General features: G+C 38.7%; 1 protein-coding gene across 1 annotated transcript in view; it reads left to right on the forward strand.

The window, feature by feature from the left end:
* The window catches only part of CP (ceruloplasmin), a gene marked incomplete at its 5' end in the record, with an annotated part of 40,515 nt that overhangs the window by 3,058 nt on the left and 15,967 nt on the right, over window positions 1-21,490 (forward strand). Inside the window, 12 exons of the mRNA XM_081329337.1 lie at window positions 5,697-5,941; window positions 7,351-7,563; window positions 8,476-8,649; window positions 9,155-9,409; window positions 11,632-11,806; window positions 12,885-13,024; window positions 14,362-14,502; window positions 14,800-15,011; window positions 17,082-17,232; window positions 18,913-19,125; window positions 19,911-20,115; window positions 20,311-20,450. Of these exons, the coding sequence (XP_081185463.1) occupies window positions 5,697-5,941; window positions 7,351-7,563; window positions 8,476-8,649; window positions 9,155-9,409; window positions 11,632-11,806; window positions 12,885-13,024; window positions 14,362-14,502; window positions 14,800-15,011; window positions 17,082-17,232; window positions 18,913-19,125; window positions 19,911-20,115; window positions 20,311-20,450 (2,264 nt within the window). The remainder of the gene's footprint in view (window positions 1-5,696; window positions 5,942-7,350; window positions 7,564-8,475; window positions 8,650-9,154; window positions 9,410-11,631; window positions 11,807-12,884; window positions 13,025-14,361; window positions 14,503-14,799; window positions 15,012-17,081; window positions 17,233-18,912; window positions 19,126-19,910; window positions 20,116-20,310; window positions 20,451-21,490) is intronic.

Genomic DNA, 21,490 nt, shown 5'->3' on the forward strand with positions numbered 1-21,490 from the left:
GACTCAGAGGAGGAGGAGGAGGGGGGTGTTGAAGAGCTTGATGAGAGCCCCCAGCCAGGCCCCTCTCATCTGGTCACGACGCAGACCCAGCTGTGTGAGCCTGACAGCGTGGATGAAGATGACCCACAGCTGGCCCTGTTCAGGGACGCCCGACGCAGGAGGCAGTCAACCAGGAGTAAACAGAGGAAGGCAATGGGGCTCCTCGGAAGGAGGCAGAGAGAAGCCACGCCCTGAACTGTATTTAAGGGGGAATGCGTGGGAGGGCTGGTTTGCTGAAGGCAACCGCTTGAATAGTTCCTGTTTCATAGCTCCTGTTTCATGGTTGGTGTCTGTTTTATGTTAATAAATTTGGCAGGCTTTATTCCAGCCTCTTGCCGTTTGTAAAGGGGTTGTCCCTGCCTTTTCTGCAGGGCCGGTAGCAGGCTGGTACAGAACAGTCCCCAACACTTATGAATGGCCTTTTCTTGACAATCCTCTCCAGGCTGTGGTCATCCCTGCTGCTTGTGCACCTTTTTCTTCCACACTTTTCCCTTCCACATAACTTTCTATTAATGTGCTTTGATACAGCACTTTGGGAACAGCCAACTTCTTTTGCAGTTACCTTTTGAGGCTTTCCCTCCTTATGGAGGGTGTCAATGATGGTTTTCTGCACAACTGTCAGGTCAGCAGTCTTCCCTATGATTGTGATTCCTACTGAACTAGACTGAGAGACCATTTAAAGGCTCAGGAACCCTTTGCAGGTGTTATGGCTTAATTAGCTGATTAGAGTGGGACACTTTGAGCCTAGAATATTGCACCTTTTCACAATATTCTAATTTTCTGAGATTGTGGATTTGGGGTTTTCATGAGCTGTAGGCCATAATCATCACAATTATGGCAAATCATGGCTTGAACTATCTTGCTTTGCATGTAATGAGTCTCTCATATATTAGTTTCCCCTTTTAAGTTGCATTACTGAAATAAATGAACTTTTGCACAATATTCTAATTTTTCGAGTTTCACCTGTATGTTTTGACAATGCATTTTTAAAATATTTCCTTATAGTTCATCTCAGGTTGAATGCATCAATAATAATAGGTAACAATAATTCTTTTAAGCATTTCTAAATGAGTAAAGCTGACCTTGGCATTCAGCCTTCATGCAACTTGGGATTAATCAGCTTATGTTTTCTGTAAAAAAAAATGTAGATAAGGAAAAAATGGAAATTCTCAGTTCATTCTATTATCATCCAGTGGTTGTCCAGATTTTTATAACTTGGATCTGTAGTTCTAGCAAGAGCAAAAAAGAACATGTCTGAAGAATGCTTGAAAAATACAAAGTATGGTGTTTCCCCAAAAGTAACACCCGCTCTTTCTTTTGTGCTCTGAAATAAACACTAGGACTTACTTTTGGGTAGGGCTTACTTTTTTACTGGTACCAGCAGGCCGCAAGCACATGGGGGCTGTTCAGTCCCAGCCTACTTGAGTCCTTGTTAAGTTCACAAGGAGAAACCCCTCTTCCAATCAAGCAGGCAGAAACTGCAGGAAAAACCCAAACCCCTTTTATAACTCACAGACCTGAGGAAAACACAGTTCATGGAAACTCGATCCTTAACATGAACAGTTGCCTTCGGCAACCAGCACCTCCAACACCTTCACTTTTATTATGCAGCCAAGGCGTGGCTTTCCTAATGCCTGCTTCTTTGCCTTTGGAGCTGCCCCATTGCATTCCGATCAAAGTGGCAGGTGGAGTGCTGGAGGCTCGGGGAGGGAGGGTGCTGAAGCAAGTGGGCTCTTTCCATCAGTGCCCATGTTGGCTGCCCTTTCCCTGTGGAGCTGGAGAGCTTGTTACACCACTGCCCAGTGTCAAAGCTCGTCCTGCAGCAGGCAGAGCGAAGAACCGAAACAGGAACGAGAGACCTCCACTGCGAACTGAAAGCACTTTATTTCTCAAGGCAACAGCTGCAGCAAGAAACAAAGCCAGCGTTGGCCGCTACCCGCAGCCAACGCTGCTATATACACGCCCAAAGCACCCACCCATACTCCACCCAAACACGTCCACGCCCTCCCATTCCCTATATCTTCCCCACCCCTCCTCTGCAAACCCTTTCGCCCAGCGCCTAATCAGGTAAGCCCCCGCCCGTGCTCCGCCACCGCCGTGCTCCACCCCCATTCCCCCTCCCTGCTGCGCCCGGCTCCGGTCCCCTCCGTGGACACCTGCGTTTGGGCCCCCCAGCCACCCAGGCATCGCGGCGGGAATGGGTCCGTCCCCCAACAGGTACGTCGGCTCCTGAGCGGAACTGTCCCGCGCCCCGGGCCCCTCCGCCGAATGTGGTCTCGGCAGTTGTAGGTGTGGGAGGGCCGGTGAACTGTACTGCGCCCCGAGCCGCTCCGCCGAACGTGGTCTCGGTAGTTGTAGTCGTGGGAGGGCCGGTGACGAGATGTGGGGTCCTGAGGCAGCGGCCGCCGCGCCAGTCGTCCCAGAGCCTCTGCCGGTCGTGCCGCCAGCCAGGGTGTCCTGTGCAGGCGCGGCGTCGGACGGAGACAGCAGTGGCGGCGCGGCTGCCCAACGAGCCTCCCGAGCCTCCCGGGCCGCCGTGGAGTAGGGTGAGTCCGTCGGGCGCAGGCCAGGAGGTGCCGTAGGGGTGGAGGGACCCCCCCTTGAATGTCGGGCTCCCGAGGCCCGACACCCAGATGCCCTCGATTCCCCCAGGAATTCCATGTCTTTGCTTACCTGACTTCCAGCCCCGTCCCATTTCTCCTTCATGTTCTTCCACCACTGTGTGCAGAGAAACAAAATAAGTTTGGGGGGGGGAAGGTCAATCAATCAATTTCAACTTCTTGCAAAAAAAAAAGTAAAAAGAAAAGATCTCGCGAAGTTGGACTTGATTGATTGATTCCCCCCACCCAAAACTGCTTTTGTTTCCCTGCATGTGGCAGCGGAGGAGTATGAAGAAGTAACGGGACAAAGCAGCCGGCATGGGCACTGGTGGCAGTAGGTTTATATTTAAATGAAAGCCATTATCTTTGCAAAGAAGTATAAGGAAAAGGACATAATGCCCATGTCAACAGGAAATCTGTACAGTTCTAGCAAGTCCATACATGCATCTCTAATCTAGTTAGTGTCTCACAAAGCTTCCTGAAAAACAAGATTGTTAATAATTTTTACAAGGCAATATTGGTTTGCTTTTGAAACTGTACAGTCCTCTGTGTTGGTTGAGGCTTTGAAGCAACTCATTGGTTAACTGAGAAAATCAAATTGCGAGACAGTCCCAAGGTTGCTGGAAATCAAACAGTGAAATGAAATAAAAAGTAAACGCTGTGATGTGTGGAATTTTTGAACAGAGGCAAAAGTGACTGATAGAGTTAAGAGGTTAGCCTGGGGAGACAAGATGACTCTGAAATGTAAATCAAGTGATCAAGGTGACAAAATAGTACAATGTTTGTTGTTTTGTCAATTCGGGCACTCCCATCTCTGCCTTGTTCTGCTTTTTGAGTGGCTAGATAACTTCTAAAATGAGGGTGCAATGCAGTTAAAAAAACACACCAATGTCTTAAGTACAATAATGGAAGTTATAGGCAAGAAAAAGACAAGACAAAGTAATCAGGTCAAATTTTTAATGAAAAAAACAGGATTCCCAAATGCATAGTCAAGCCAGGCATGAGCGAAAGCTATGACACAAACTTTGATCCAGCACTGACCTGTAAATTTTTATTCTTCGGACTATACAGTTAAGCTAGTTAAAATTGGCTGCTAAGCTTTTGCTGTTAAACAGCCATAATCCACATATTTGAATTTCTGTTCTCAAAATGAATTTAAACAATGCTGCACATTTATTTCCAATTTGCACAAGTATGCATAATGTGATCAAAAAGCAGATAACAATTACAATATGGTATTTCTGTTATTATTTCCCAGAAGCAAGCTCTTATATGCTACTTGAGATAGGAGAATATCTTATTTCTTCTTCCTTTTCCTTATTTACCATTCTCTTCTCTCCCCCATTATTAACAGCAGAGATGTAGACAACTGTTTCACCAATGAAACATAACTATAAAAGAAAGAGCAAGCCAGCATCAGAAAGCAATTAACTGGTCATTGTTATTGTAGTAAATAATATATATTAAATCTTCAGTTTAACAGACACCATATTTCAGATATGACAAAACCTGAGTACGGGCATCAATCCAAAGTAACAAAATCCTTATCCAAAGTACTCTAGAGAATCCACATACAATAACATTGTTTGTGTCCGTTTACCTCAGAAATGGTATACATTTGGTGCACATATTGTACAGCTGGATTTATCAAGACATTAAAATATAACAAACCTATTTCGTCAAATAGTTCATTAAATGACTCCACTGTAGTAACTTAGCCTAAAGTTGGTCTCCAGACCATTGTTTAAACAACTGCAAAGAGACTCCCTTGTCAGTGAATAGATAGATTCCTTGTAGGTTCATAGGAAGACTATGAAGCAGAGAATCAGAAAACTTTTACCTTAAAATATATCCATTCTAATGTGAATATACTTGCCATCTAATATACTTGCATTCCTATCTTTCTTAATAAACTTTACCAAAGAGAATTCTGTGAGAACTGTGCTTGGGGGAAAAAATTAGCTCAGGTAATTGCTGTATACTGTATGGCTATCATATCTGTGCTGAAAAAAATCCAGATGACCACTAGCTGACCACAAAGAAACAATGAAGCCACTACTTCTTGTGTTGCTTATTTATTTATTTGATATAACTGCCTGTCTCACACAAGTATCTCTGCATAAGTTACAAATATTAAAACATAGAAAGCTTGCCCCATTAAACTCTGGCCTTCCAAGATTTTTTTAAAAAATCCATCCAACAAAAAACACATCAATAGTAACAGAGCTCATCTATTCCCCTGACCTGGATGCCCAGGGAAACAGTGAGGCTAACAGAGTGACTCAAGATTTTAGCAGACTAGATATGATATCCCAGAGTAAATAATCATGTAATAAAGATAATCTTGTTCTGATATATGGAGAGAATTATAATTCCTTCTTTAAATACTTTGGATGGAGACACTTAAGACATGCAAATGTTGGCCTGAAGTAGATAGCTCAGGGTCTATGTTGAGGTATGAATCTGTCAAAAGAAGCAAATGTGGTTGTACAATTATGGTCACCTTGTTACGGAACAGTGAAGAGTGAGTCACACTTGATTTTTACAACCTTTTTTTGCCACGGATGCAGTGGTGGGATTCAGCCGGTTCTCATCACTTCAGCAGAACCGGTAGCTAATTTTTTGTTGCCCAGGCCCAGAATGGACTTCTGAAAGTGGCACCCACACAAAGAACCGGTTGTTCACATATTTGAATCCCACCACTGCATGGATGTTAAGCAAAACACTGCAGTTGTTACGTGAATCATGCAGCTGTTAAGCAAATCCAGCTTCCACCATTGACTTTGCTTGTTGGAAGACAACTGGGAAGATTGCAAATGGCCATCATATGACTCTGGGACACTGCAGCTAATGTAAACACATGCTCATTGTCAAGTGCCCGGATTTTTATCATATCACTGTGGGGATGCTGCAAAGATGATAAGTGTGAGGACCCGTGTAAGTCTTTTTTTCAGGGCTGTTATAACTTTGAACCATCATTAAACAAATGGTATTGTAAATAATACATTATTTTGAAAGTCTTGTATTGATATAATTGCCTATATGTTTCTGTTTCAGGGAAGCTAGTGTCTTTCTACAGCAAGGCCCAGATCGCATAGGACGCACATATAAAAAAGCTGTGTACATGCAGTACACAGATAACTCATATAGTCATGTTGTGGAAAAACCACCATCGCTGGGCTTCATAGGGCCAATTCTGAAAGCAGAAGTTGGGGACATTTTTATGATTCACTTAAAAAATTTTGCTACAAGAGCCTACACTCTACATCCCCATGGTGTCAAATACACAAAAGAAAATGAAGGTAAGTGTTATGTATGGGGATAAATAAAATACAAGCAGCGGCTCACTGTCACGATCAGGTGGCGCTGTACCGTGACAGGATTGGCCGAAAGTGCCTGGCAGGAAAACCATACAAGGGGATTGGCTACCTGTGTACCTAGCCAGGTATATAAGGGGGTACAGGTAGCCCCCATTGTCCAGCTCAGAGTTTTCCTAATAAAGAGTGGCCATGCTGAAATTTGTCTGTTGTATCGCCATGCGGTTGAGAACCCACAACACAATAGTAAGATTTATGTACTCTTTTAACAAGGCTTCAGTTGAGTGAGTTTAGAATTCCTTTTGGGAAAAAATATGAAAATTGTGTTGTATCTTGTAAGGATTGCTTTTATTTATAACCACGCGATTCTGCAGACCTCCACATATCAATCCAACATTTACATCAGTTGGATTCATATGACACCTTTGGATGTTCAACTGAAAGCATAAAGTGGAGTACATAACATAGATTGCCAGCTCCTGTTCAGTCCTGGGGTTTCACCTCAAAGTTCTCTGCTTAAAACTGTATAAGTATAGAGCTTTCAGTGTAATCCAAAATAGTGTTTAGTGTATTTTAATATTGTTAATGTTCTGCTGTGCATATATAATCCATGAGAGGAATGTGTCAACCCATTCTAATATGTATTTATAAATAAGTCAGACATGCGCCTACTCCCATGATCCCATGTGAATCTTGTACATTGAAAGTATATGTAAGTAATTAGTTGATTATAGGTAATTTTTGCTTTTTTATTTCTATCAAGGACCAACTTTGAAAGAAACGAAAATCATTCTGAATGCTTTTACTTGATTTCAATAAGTCTTTTTATATTTTCTATACCTACAGACATTCATATTTAGGTATTAGGTAAAGGTAAAGGTTCCCCCGCACATGCGTGCTAGTCGTTTCTGACTCTAGGGGCCAGTGCTCATCTCCGTTTCAAAGCTGAAGAGCCAGCGTTTGTCTGAGGACATCTCCGTGGTCATGTGGCTGGCATGACTAGATGCCAAAGGTGCACGGAACGCTGTTACCTTCCCACCGTAGTGGTCCCTATTTTTCTACTTGCATTTTTACGTGCTTTCGAACTGCTAGGTTGGCAGAAGCTGGGACGAGGAACAGGCGCTCTCTCTGTTACACGGCACTCGGGATTTGACCCACCAAACTGCCGACCTTCTGATCGACAAGCTCAGTGTCCTAATCCACTTAGCCACCGTGTCCCTCTATAGGAACATATATAGGTATCTGAATGCATATATTTGATGTACATGCAAATACATAATAAATCTTTCTGAGAAGTCACAGGTATTTAAAATCACAATCACTGCAGGACAAATTAAGAAACAACACAAAAATGCAATAACTATATAACATGAATAATTTCTTGTACTTCTTAGGATCTTTCTATCCTGATAATACCAGCCATTCACAAAAGAAAGATGATGCTGTGCAGCCAGGAGAGCAGTATGTTTATAGGTGGGATGTTACTGAAGATCATGGTCCAGCAGAAGGAGACAGTAACTGCTTGACAAGGATCTATCACTCTCACATAGATGCCCCAAAGGATGTCGCCTCTGGACTTATTGGACCTTTAATCACTTGCAGAAAAGGTAAAAATATGATAATAAATTCATTGAATCATAAAGTTGTGAAGTCTATGGAGATTCTCAGTCATCCAGTTCATAGTTATCTCAAAGGTGCTTTTTCAAAAGGCAATTGGACTGGGGTTTTTTTTTGGGGGGGGGGGGGAGGGTTGAAAAAGAAGACGTTTTGCTTCTCATCCAAGAAGCTTCATCAGTTGTGAGGGTAGAGGGTGGAAGGATAGGTTGCCTTTTGAGAGAGAAAAAAAAGCACTTTTGAGACATAGAGTTGGGAGTTTTGGACAATGCATCCATTCTCTTGCTTGGTGCAAGAATCCAAATTCAATATCTCAGAGAGGGGGCTGGCTAGCCTCTGTTTGAACACTGCTAATGAAGAGAAGCTCAAATTATCTCTGGCTAACTGGTGATAAGAGACCTATTGGATATTTTAATTGTAGCAAATGAGAGTCAAGGCATATTCCGTTCAACTACAAGTGTGCTGCTCAAAATGTCTTTGAAATTTCAAATGAAATTTTGTGAAACTCATAAGCTGTAAAGAATAACTACATTTTTTACATTTCTCATTGTTTGTAATGATTGAAGGTGTATGAATTCAGGAATTCTTTGGGCTACATTAACATTCCATATTCCACTCACTCATTACGAAGAAATAGAATTCAAAAAGTTGGAGTTTTATAGATGGCAACCATTGGTCTTTCCACATATCCCTACCTCATCTAGTATGATGATGGTCATAGTGGTAATGCAGCTTTTTGCTACCTTGTGCCTCTAGATATGTTAGGAGTACAACTGTCAGTGATATGCAGTTAGGGAATTCTAGGTACTATTGTCCAGATGTGCAGATGGCATCAAGTTAAAGAAAGCAATTGAAATAATCATTTTCATTGGGGAATTGTCTTAAAAATGATATTTTCTCTTAAGGCACTCTGCAGAATGGAAAAGATAAAGATGTTGACCGTGAGTTTGTCTTGCTGTTCTCTGTGATGGATGAAAACTTTAGCTGGTACTTAGATGAGAATATTAAGAAATACTGCTCTGAACCTGACAAAGTGGACAAAGAGAGTGAGGACTTCCAAGAAAGCAACAAAATGCACTGTAAGAGCATCTTCCAGAATAAGTTTTGTTCTTTTAAGAACTTTGTTTGCATGAATATTTACATTGCCTGGCTAAGAGAAACTTAGCAAGGTTTCTGCAGTTTTTCCACAAAACCATCTGATTCATGAATATGGAGCCTTATTTTTGCGATAATGAATAATTTTGCATAGTTTCACAAATGTTTGCACAATGTCTCCACTGAAACATATAAACAGTTTTTCATTTCTGCAGATATTTCTTTTATGGCAACTCTTAAAGCTAAGCAGATTTAGCTCTGGTTGGTTAATAAATGGGAGACTGTTGAAATGCCACTGATGTAAGTTATAAAATATAAATGCAAGATGTACGTATCATTACCACCATTGATAAAACCAATTTAATCAACATTTCTATTGTGTAAGATTTCAGGAACAACATTTTGTTTAATCTCACCAACCTTGATTGATATTAAAGGTTTGTTAAAACCAGTATAAGTGATATTTCTCTTACTCTCTCTCTTTTAAAGCAATCAATGGATATATGTATGGATATCTTCCCAATGTCACAATGTGTGCAGAAGAGAAAGTGAAATGGCATCTTTTTGGCATTGGTAATGAAGCTGATGTCCACTCCGTTTATTTTCATGGACAAACCTTGACAGAAAGGAAGCATCGTGTCAACACAATCAGCCTCTTCCCAGCTACCTTTGTGGATGCTCTTATGGTGCCCAAGAACGATGGTGATTGGTTGCTTAGCTGCCAAGTCAATGATCATATAGAAGGTATGAAATAAATGGCTGCTTTCATAATGAAAACTTCCACAGGGCTCTGAGCTAATTTGAAAGCTTCAGAATTCTGTGGTCTCAATGGTACAAGAGCTGAGCACATTTATCTGGATTATTCCTGTAGTGTTTCTTCCCCCTCCCCAACATCTCCTGGTCTTTCAAATTGGAAAAGTGGAATTTTAGTATATCACTGTGTTCCCACATCATGCTACAGTTGATTTAATTAATTAACAACTAGTTAGTTGATGAAGATTCTCAGTCATTCAGGTAGAATTGTCTGGCAGTTGAGTCATAGCAACTGAACTTACTTTCTTGTTGATTTGAAACATTTTGCTGACCATCCAAGCAGCTTCTTAAGTCCGAACAAGTTGGTTAGGGAAATCTGAGTAGGCAGAGAGTCACTGGAACGTGCCACTTATAAAATTCTAAGGAATATCCTTAGGAATATGCATTTTGGGAGGAAATCCTGAGGTTGGTGTGGGAATACTCCTAAAATGTTTAGGAGTTGGCACATTTCAATGAGTCTCTGTGTCAATGCTGCTAACATCGAATGTTCTTGCTTTGACAACAGATGGAAATGCAGCCATTTTTCTTTTCTGCTTTTAGAGTTAGTTGATGCTGGCAGGGGGGATGTGGATGAGTGTCCAGTTAGTCATAACAATAATAACTCAGCCGTGGGAATCCAAGGTTGTTGCGCCCAGAGCTGATAAAGATTTGGCAGGCTGGAGAGCTGGGGAGAAAGCCCATGCTTCAAGCTAATAGGGGAATGTGATTTATGACTGTTGATTGGAGGAGGGAATTGTGCTTTGCTACTTTGTGCCCAGGGGAGGGGAATTCAGTTTTTGGCTTTACCTATGTAGTGCCGATATTTTGTTTCTCGAATAAAAGATTCTTTAAGGTAAACAATGCCTTGAACGGTTTCAATGGTTGGAACCATGACACTCTGCCTACTCAGATTACCTTAATCAACTTGTTCAGACTGAAGAAGCTGCTTGGATTGGCAGCAAAAAATCTCAAACCAATAAAAAAATAAATCCAGTTGCTGTGACTTAACTTCCACACAAATAGTTAGATTCACAAAACATATTAAACTATAACTTGCAAAGAAATGTGGCTTAATGAATTACTACATATAAATCCAGCAACTTATATTGCGGTGGTGGTGAAGGTGGCATGTGTGTCTTTAAGCCAGTATTGACCCTGGCAACTGTTTGGCCCCAGTCTCTACAAGGTTTTTTTTCCAGCAGTTTGCCATTGCTTTCTTCCTAGAGCTGAGAGACAGTGATTGGCCAAAAGTCACCCAGCTGACATTGTGCCTAAGATGGGACCAGACCTCACAATTTCCACATTTTTAGGCTGGTACATTAACCACTACCTCAAACTGGTTCTCATATTTTGGCTTAATGAGACTTCATTCAATTTAAATCTTGATACATCTTTTTGCACATAGAAAGTAAAATAAAAACTTAAAAATGGTCTTCTTACAATCAAATCAAGCATTTTTGTAGATAACTCCAATTATTATATTCAGCAATTTGATTGATTGAGACCTATGAAAGGATCATGGAAATTATAAACATTGTTATCAACTGAGTGTAAAAACTGTAAAGTATTATGTGATGTTCAAGAGTTACTATGGATACTAACAGTTGGGTTACATGTCTTGAAAGAATAAGATAATAATTTTTTTGATGTTCTGATCTGAAGAATCCAGAGACTTAGACAGATAGAGAAATAATAGATAATAGACAAATGAACAGATAGGCACAGAGATAATATTTGTACTGGTTTTCTTCAGTATAAATAAATAATTCAAAATCCTAGAAGTAATTTTCTAACTACAGTAATGTCACAATGATGAAATATATGCCATGTCATCACAGAGCAAATTCCTCCCATTCATACTTTTATCATGTACAACATGTAAACACATAAGAAGTAAAGTTGTGTTGCAACGTTCTCTTCTTAATCCTTCAATGGATGGCTTCACTCAAAGAAACTTTTGGCAGTGAACTATTTCCTATCATGTTCCTTAAACTCTGTCTAAGGCTTTCATTGTCTAGATGTTACACAGTGAAAATTATTCCTGTCTTATATCTGTTTGGTTTCTGAGTTCCTTGTTGGCATGGGACAGGGGAAAATTTAAGTTTCTTAGTCTATGAACTTCTTGATCCTAGATTGCTTACAAGATCAATGATCTTTGTCTTCCTTTTCTTCAGGTGGCATGCAGGCCATTTTTAAGGTGAAAAACTGTGAACACCATTCTCCATCTCTTACGAACCACCCTACCGTCATTACCACAAGATTCTATTATATTGCTGCAGAGGAAGAGGAATGGAACTATGGCCCATCTGGAACAAATGAGTTCACAAGAGAACCCCTTGATCTAGATAAGTAAGTGATGATTTTTTGCAGGCAGCCAAACCATTTCATATAAAAGGTATTGCTGGCATTTACTAATATCTGGTTATAGAAGTGGATATGAAGAGGTCCAAGCTAGTACACGTTTTTTCTTCGGTGCAAAAGTCCTGGTATCAGCTCCTAGTATACTAGATAGCAGAGGGAATTTTGTGTCTGAACTGACATTTATGTTGTAATAGGAGATTTTGGAGGAAGTCTTTGTGACTTTTAAGCCAGTGCCCTTCTCTATAGGGAATTGAAGGAAATTGATGAAGTAATCTTAAATTATTTAGATAACTTTTAGAATAATGAATTTGATGTCCTGTTATAATTCATGAATGAAAGGATGCACAAAACAATGTCCAGAGCTTAAAATGAAGTTAATACAAGAATAATAACAACAGTGTCTCATATAGACTAGATGCCTCAGAAATCTTCAGTAAATATTGGTTACTATGAGTTTCCTGTTGGAGATCCAACTTAAGAATTTAAACAATTCACATAGTTTGGTCTTGTCTTATTTTAGACTGATATGAATAGCACTGTTAATATTTCTCTGGCTACATTTTAAAAATGCTATGTTTTTCTTGACTGCAATCTATAGTATTTGGAATGTAGTAAAATGTCAAAGTGTGGATGTTTGACAAAGGGCTTAGCTAAAGATTTATTATATACAACACAAAAGGAGAAAGCTATACCAGATTGGCTGGTGGTGATACATGCTATTATTGTCTAGATTATTTTTTATTTTTTATTTTTGAGAAAGGGAAAAGGAAAAAGAAAGAGATGGTAAAAGTTGAGTTAATCTATTTATGACATAATTTCCAGGGCTGTTTTTTTTTGTATTTTCTGTTGCTATGCATATCAGTTTTATGGATATATTAGTCCTTTCCATGCTGTTATGTTAATTGTATCTGTACATTTTTGTTAGTTTGAATATTAACATTCCTTTCAGAATCCTGAGAAAAAACTAATAAAGGATAATCCAAATTATCTATTTCCTAACATATGAAATATCTTTCATTCTGCTGCTATACAAATGGAAATGATGGTGTGTTTTGTTTTGTTACAGGGATTCCAAGACATTTTTTGAAAAAGGCAAAAATAGAATTGGTGGGACTTATAAAAAAGCCCGTTTTTTTCAATATACCAGTGTCGACTTTATTAGACGCTCTATGAGGCTTCATTATGAAAAGCATCTTGGACTTTTGGGCAAGTCTATCTGATAATTTTGTAATTTGCAATTTAGATGAACTATATAACACTACTGTGAATTGTGACAATATGTATGTGTCTGAAATCTGGGAAGTTTATCTTCTGAAAATAATCAAGGATGCAAGGGGGCCTGCACAAATGCTATGATAATAAGACCTATTAAGGTAAAGGTAAAGGTTCCCCTGCACATGCGTGCTAGTCGTTTCCGACTCTAGGGGCCAGTGCTCATCTCCGTTTCAAAGCCGAAGAGCCAGCGCTTGTCCGAGGACGTCTCCGTGGTCATGTGGCCGGCATGACTAGATGCCAAAGGCGCACGGAACGCTGTTACCTTCCCACCGCAGTGGTCCCTATTTTTCTACTTGCATTTTTACGTGCTTTCGAACTGCTAGGTTGGCAGAAGCTGGGACAGGTAACAGGCGCTCATTCTGTTATGCGGCACTCGGGATTCGACCCGCCAAACTGCCGACCAACTGATCGACAAGCTCAGCCTCCTAACCCACTGAGCCACCGCATCCCTAAGACCTATTAGTATAGTACAAATTATATCATTATAGAACATGTTCAAACTGAGACTTCTAAATTCATATAACAAGTAAGACTCAGCAAAATTTGTATAAGTTATATTGCACTAATATTAAGTGCATGATTGCCAATATGCTGGATATTTAAAGCACAAGTGGAAAATGGAACATACTTAACATTTTCACCTAAAATTAACATTAAATTAAAAAAGGAAGCAGCTAGTTAAGTAGTTAGCTCAAAGGGTAGATGGATAGCTATATCATCTCTTTTGGGATCAACTAATTTTCTGGTGAAGCTACAGATGTGGCCATGTAATTTTTGTGACAACAATCTCAAAGTGTTTTGCATTATCTTTTTCAAATATGTTTTTTTTTGTGCTCGCTTCAGCAACACATATACTAAAAAAAAGAATTGGTATCCTTGATTGGATCTGAAGCTGAATAATACAGAATGATTTTTTTAAAAAAACTTCAATTTTGGCTACCACCTGAGGATTTCTCAGGGCTCTTCTACTGAAATGTTATACGGATCCAACCCTATTTAGCTTTCTGAGATCAGTGAGGACCAGTCACAAACAAGAATGAAGGTTAATTAGGTTGAGCTATGATGGCACAGTGGTTAGAATGCAGTATGGCAGGATAACTCACTGCTGACTCCAGGAGTTAGATTCTCACTGGCTCAAGGTGAGGTCAGTGAAATGAGGACCCAGATTGTGGGGACAATATGGTGAGTGTCTAAATGGCTTAGACAGGGCTGTAAAGCACTATGAAGTGATATATAAGTTTAAGTGTTATTATCTCTGTTTTAACTAGGGCCGATCATCAGAGCAGAAGTTGGTGACTATATTGAAGTAGTCTTCTTCAACAATGCAAGCCGCCCCTTCAGCATTCAACCACATGGCCTGAGTTATACCAAAAGCAATGAGGGCTCTTTCTACCACACTCTGTCCGGAGGTAAATGCATGTATGTTGATATAATTATGTAAGTGTTAAAGAAATCAACCAAATGTATAGGTTCCCTGCTTGAGCAAGGTCTCTTCCAAATTCTATTCTATTCTATTCTATTCTATTCTATTCTATTCTATTCTATTCTATTCTATTCTATTCTATTCTATTCTATTCTATTCTATTCTATTCTATTCTATTCTATTCTATTCCATTCCATTCCATTCCATTCCATTCCATTCCATTCATATTTCAGTTGGGGGAGGACTGTTGATTTTTTACCTTTCAATTTTGAATATATTGCAGGTATTCCAAGTCCAGGCTCACATGTGAAACCTGGAGAGAAATTCATCTATAAATGGGAAGTGCCAGAAACTGTGGGCCCTACGGCAGACGATCCAGATTGTCTAACCCTGCTGTATTATTCAGCTTCAGATCCAATCAAGGATACCAATTCTGGCCTGGTGGGCCCACTCTTAGTGTGCAGAAAAGGCATAATGCCTGCTCCATGGAAACCGGTAATAAAAAACCCCTAAAATCACCAGTTTATTCCAACGATTGTCCTCCCCTTCCTGAAGTATGCTAATAAAAGGGCACTGATAAAAGAGGTGCATTTTAGAGGACATATTTACTGTATATATTAATATTATAAATTATGTATGCTTTCTTAATGTTAAAGAAACTAATAAACTAATGTTCATCACCAAGCAGCTTACAACCATTTAAAAAGTGTATATATTGATACACTTGTTCATCACTGTGACTTCCATCTTCTGGCCTGCTTCATCTGGCTAACGTAGGGCAATTTGTCAGACAACTTCAGAGTGGAACAGGCAGGCGTCTCACTTAAAACATCCAGCTAGTGCCCCCCAAACATGGTTTTTATCAAAGTCTTGGTTTATATTCCTCTTTAGACTGCAAAAACAAGAGCACCAAGCACCCAATGGGACAATCCCTTTTCTGCACAATGGGGAAAATGTTGCATAGGATTTGCAGTATTTACATCTCAGGATGGCTTTCATGGGATGACAGCAAATTATCCCATGTCAATGTTATTTATTGCACTATTTGAAGCGTGTGCTGTTTGATGCACATAATTGAATTCCATTGGTAACGTTGACCTTAACTTCTTGTTGAGTTTGCCTAATGAATACATTTGTAGAAGTTAATCATCAGTTAAATGTTTGAATAGTCCAAGTAATTGATTTGCAGTCAGGAATTACATTAATATCATCCAGTGGATATAGGAAACATCAAGATCTAATAGTAGAACCAAGTAGTGTTATTACAATGAAATTATTATTATTATTATTATTATTATTATTATTATTATTATTATTATTATTATTATTATTATTATTATTATTATTATTATTATTATTATTAATTTTATTTGTATACCGCCCTTCTCCCGAAGGACTCAGGGTGGTGAACAGGGCAGTACATGTTAAAAGACAAAATACAAAAATTAAAAGAGATTAAACAAAATGCCCACAACTCTTACAATGAATAACCCTTTGTTGGCATTAGCATTTAAAACTTTTTAGATTAGAAATTATATACTTTAAAAGTAGCTTATACGTGCATCAAAATGTCTAATTGACATGTTAACAAAGGCAGCATTGTTTTAAATAATTAACCAACTGTCTAGTCTCTAGAAGAAAATGGCATAATTTCAGAACAATAATAATAATAAACCTTTATTGTCAAAGTACAACATGTGTACATTGAGATTAGCTGAGCCTCCCCCCGTGCTCTCTCCCCCCAACACACAGTGACAACAAACCCTCCATCCTACCACACCATGTGAACCAACTACACCACACACCGGCCTCCCAAGTCAATTCTGCATAAGATTATGTCCCATTTAAAAGCCTAACAGCCCACGGAGAAAAGCTATTTTTCAGCCTGTTGGTACGGCTGGCTATATTCCTATATCTCCTACCGGATGGTAGGAGAGTAAAGAGATACCGTCCAGGGTGTGAGTCATCCCTGAGAATCTTCCTCACTCTTCCAAGGCAACGAGCCCTTCATTAATAAGTTAATGAAGACCCCAAAATGTGTCTTGAATAGAATATCTGCAAAAGGGATAAAGCTGGACAACCCCTGCTTTCCTAACATGCAGGCAAAGGACTCTTTTCATTAGGAATGGAACACCTTATTCAAAAACAGAATAAGACAATTGTTCATTTTCTTATTGTCTCTCTTCCTGGCTAGGAAAACCCATTTAAATCTTGCAAATCCTGACTGATTTCATCACTGTAAAAATATTATAATCTTTTTTAAAGAAATAGTTTCTCCTAAGCATTTAAATATTATTTCTGAAATATACAATTGCAGATTTTCTGACTTTTAAAATAATTCTTAGCTGATTATTTTTAAATATACTAAGATCAGTTACAGCAAATCCCATCATACAACTGTCTTATACCACATGAGGTTATTAAGCATCCAAGAAGCTTCTAAATATTTATAACTGTATACAAAATGTCTTATTGGTTGCTTAACAAACATAATTTTGTTATAACAAATAACCCCATTTATTGTTTTTTGCATATTCTTCTTTTTCTGTCTTCTCTTTCCCATAGGATAATGTAGACAGGGAATTTTTTCTGCTTGCAACAGTATTTGATGAAAATCAGAGCTGGTATTTAGATGACAATATTAATAAATTTATAGAACACCCTGAAGAGGTTGATAAAGAAGACGAGGATTTTCAAGAGTCCAATAAGATGCATTGTAAGAGTTTGTGTTTTGTCATATTGTTGAATATAGTAAATTAGTTATCTGTTGTTTTTAACTTTATTTGCCATTGAGATGAAAGGAGGGAACAATGTTCATACAACAGAGTTCCCTAGTTTTACAAATAGCAGGACTAGAAGGTCTGATGAATGGAGATGTATATAAAATACAGAGGCAATTAATTAAATCATCTCACTGCCTACTGTAGATCATGTCATGGTTTGCATTGAAAAGGTATTTTAAAATAACATTACCAAAATGAGTGCCATAATTAAAATTTGGTCACTAGAACCTCTCCTAGTCAAAACCTCAATCTCAATATAATGACATTGGTCTATGAGGATGAATCTACCCAGTGGGCATAGGATGCAGGCTGATTTTTCAAGAAACGAAAAGAAATGTAAGATTTGAGCAATGAAAATGGAATTTAATAGCTGGAATTTTGATCAGAATAGTTAACTTTTTACCCTGTTTGAGATTACTTTTTATTTAAAAAAAAGGAAAGAAAGAAATGTTTAACTCTTCTAGGGACTAGATTTCCAATCATTGCTAATATCACATTTTTATTTTTCATATGAAGGGCTGGATATTATCTCATTCACTTCCACAATACTTTACACAGAGGAAAGGTTTTGTGGATTGAACACAAATATGTAAAATGGTCATATCTAGGCTGTAAAAAAAGATGACTATTAAATAGATGACTAAAGACTGTAGAGTTTTGCAGCCTAGTGTAACAAACCTAATAAAACAGGGTCAGTTGGTTGAGTTGGCAGGCTATAGAAATTGAGAATAAAATAAATAAATAAATAAATAAATAAATAAATAAATAAATAATAAATAAATAAATAAATAAATAAATAAATAAATAAATAAATAAATTCATATGTAGATGCTACATGGTTGTTTAGCCCCCACTAACTTTATGGGATAAAGTTACATAAACCTGAGCAATGCATGTCCCAGATATATATATTTAGGAAATTATTTTATTTGTTTCTGATGGCTTCTGTATGTTTCTAAACCAAAACAGTGGATAGCCCCAACCTTTTATGGGTCATTAGATGTATCTAAACATTTGACAGTATGTTATGGGCACTCAGAAAGGTTGCCATGGTTGATATGACCAATCCCCAAACATACTTATACCAGAAGACCAAAATAAAAATTATAAAAAATACTGACTGAAGCTACCTGCAATTTTATTTTCTATTGGGGATCCTGGTGATAAAGGATCATGTAGATCAGACATGTCAAACACAAGGGCCGGGGGCCGGATCCGGCCCGCGAAGTGGTTTCATGCGGCCCGCGAAGCCATCCTGGAAACAGTGAGGGAACAGCCCCCACTGCCTTGGCCCTGGCCCAGAGACACTCCTCCTGCCAGAGACCCACAGATCTGCCCCACTCCTGCCCAGGCCCCCATAGGCACCCTTGATGCGAACGATGTAGAGCTGGCCACGCCCACCCAGTAGGGCATACGCACTCTAACCATGCCCACTCAGTAGGCCACGCCCACCCTGGCCATACCCACCCGGTCCCCTGAGGGCAACTGCAATGCTGATGCAGCCCTCAGTGAAATTGAGTTTGACACCCCTGACGTAGATGTTGCTGTCAGTTTTGTTAATTGGATAACATGCTATAATCTTGTTATTAAATTGCATGCTTTTTCTTTTGCAGCTATAAATGGATATATGTATGGAAATCAGAAAGGCCTTGTGATGTGTCTTGGAGAGATAGTTTCCTGGCATTTGATCAGCTTGGGAACTGAGGTTGACATTCATGGAATATATTTTTCAGGAAACACTTTTGTAACTGAAGGGACTAGGAAGGATACGGCTAATCTTTTCCCACATACTTCTGCCACAGCTGTTATGAAGCCTGACTCAGAAGGTGAACAAAATCACATTTACTATTTACAAAACTCCTTCCCAGATATTATTGCAGTGGGTCCAAATGCACCTTTTTCTAGGGTTTTTCTGAATGTGGAATGTCCTATTTCCAAATCATAAATTTGATTCTCTGATCCTGTCCTCTTGCACTCCTAATCCATAATCCAAGATTGTATATCACATTGAGCAGTTTATTTTCATGATTTTTTTTTCTGAGAAATGTATATTGCAACCTGATGGGCCCTTAATGGAGTTCATAACATAGCTGAAAGAAAGAACAATATAATTGAGGAATACTTGGTGTCTTCTTGAAATATGAATTATGATTTGTGACTTGGGGAGAGTCAGCATCACATTTTTTTACAAAATAATCTCTTTTATCTTGTTAAAGTAGCAGAAGGAATTTAGGAAATAGTGTGATGCACACTAGCATCCACCAAGTGGATTTGGAATTGCTTTCCTGAGAAACTTCAAGTGTGTCATGAGGAAATAGTCTGATATTGTTTTTTCCAAATATGAAAAGAGACAGCTGTTTTGTTGTGAGTCAAAGGGCCCTAGAATCACAGAAATGATATTTCATTGCCTTGATACTGCACCAGTCTGCCACCTTCTGGAAGTATAAGGGACAGAATTCCCCAAATTTTCAACTATCATAAATACCAGATTGTGAAGACTGATCTACTGTTTTGAAAATGGTGCTATAATGCAGGTTAGATATTGCATCTATTGGGATTTTTTTTATCTTATTTGCTTGTTTCAACTAGTTGCTTCCTATTCTTTCTCCAGGTCTTTTTGAAGTGGCCTGCCTTACAACAGATCACTACACAGGTGGTATGAGACAAACGTATGAAGTAAAGAGATGTGGTTCATCAGCAAAAGATGAGCAATACACTCATCAGAAGACTTTCTACATTGCAGCTGAAGAACTTGAATGGGACTATTCCCCTAGCAGGGCATGGGAACAAGAGAGGCATCAGTTCCATGATGAAAGGTAAGGCTGCACTAATGAAAATAAAAATAAAATCTTTGAAAACTATTTATTTGCTGATGTATCTAAATTTGTTAGGAAATCAGTTGAGTCTATGTGGCGCAATGGCAACATTTGTAACATTCCTTATTCATGTAATTTTGTTGGGCATACAACTCTGTGTAGGTATGTGAAAGTTAACTTCATTTTTTCTTTTAGTCCAGGAAATCCATTTTTAAACAAGGAAGATAAATTCATTGGGTCAAAATACAAGAAAGTGGTTTATCGGGAATATACTGACCAAACATTTAAAATCCCTAAAGAACGGAATGAAGAGGAAGAACATTTAGGAATCCTAGGTATTGGCTTCAAGAGTTTCAGTAAAAATCAGGATTTTTAACATTACATGTAACGTATTTTGTAACTATTTGTGGGAATATCTGAAACACAGATTTAGGCAGTGATTTCAGGATTGAACCAATGGGTCAAACCAGAAGTTTTCAATGTCTACATGGAACCCTTTTATCTATATATTTGTTTCTACATTACCTGAGCTGATTCTAATAGATTCTCATCATTTTTCAAAGTCAGCAGTAGCAATAGCAACAACACTATATATCATTTCACAGTGCTTTATAGCCCTTTTTAAGTGGTTTACAGAGTCAGCATATTGCCCCAAACAATCTGGGTCCTCATTTTTATTAATCTCAGAAGAATGTAAGGCTGAGTCAACTTTGAGCCCTGTCAGGATCAAACTCCAGCTGTGGGCAGGGTTTGCCTGCAATACTACTTTCTAACCACTCCGCTGCCAGACAGTGAATGACAACAGTGTGCAGAGAGTTCTCTATTTGTATCTACTTGCTTATTTGTGCTAATATAATTATGAATAAATCTCCCCTTGTGAACTTTGTGAAAATTCCAAACACATAGATGGCCTAACCAATTAATACTAGTGTGCATAAAAATCTTTATTAAATTTCATATCAGCCAAGGTAGAGACTCTTCACTTGAAGCTGAGTGTAGTTCATCAAAGACAGGGGTTTCAAACTCGCAACGTCATATGACGTGTCGCGATATATTGTGACTTTTTTGCCACTGCCGGCAATGGGGTGGGTGCGGTTTCGCTATGATGCATCCAGCCCACAAGTCCTGGAAAAACAGTTGGTTCAGTTTACATATAATGCTGAACCATAAATCAAATATAACATTATGAAGAAATTGGGTGCACTACCTAGTTTTAACTAAGTACAGTTTTTTCTTATATTCCAGGAACTTCAAGTAGCTAGTTAATTTAAATTATGGCCATTGGTGGTGCCTATGGATATTTACCTTTGTATCTTGAAGACTTCTTCAGATTTTTTTTGTCATTGTTTATGGCAGATATTTTATGTCTTCCCCA

Source organism: Vipera berus (genome assembly GCF_964194415.1).
Source record: "Vipera berus genome assembly, chromosome: 5".
NCBI lineage: Eukaryota > Metazoa > Chordata > Lepidosauria > Squamata > Viperidae > Vipera > Vipera berus.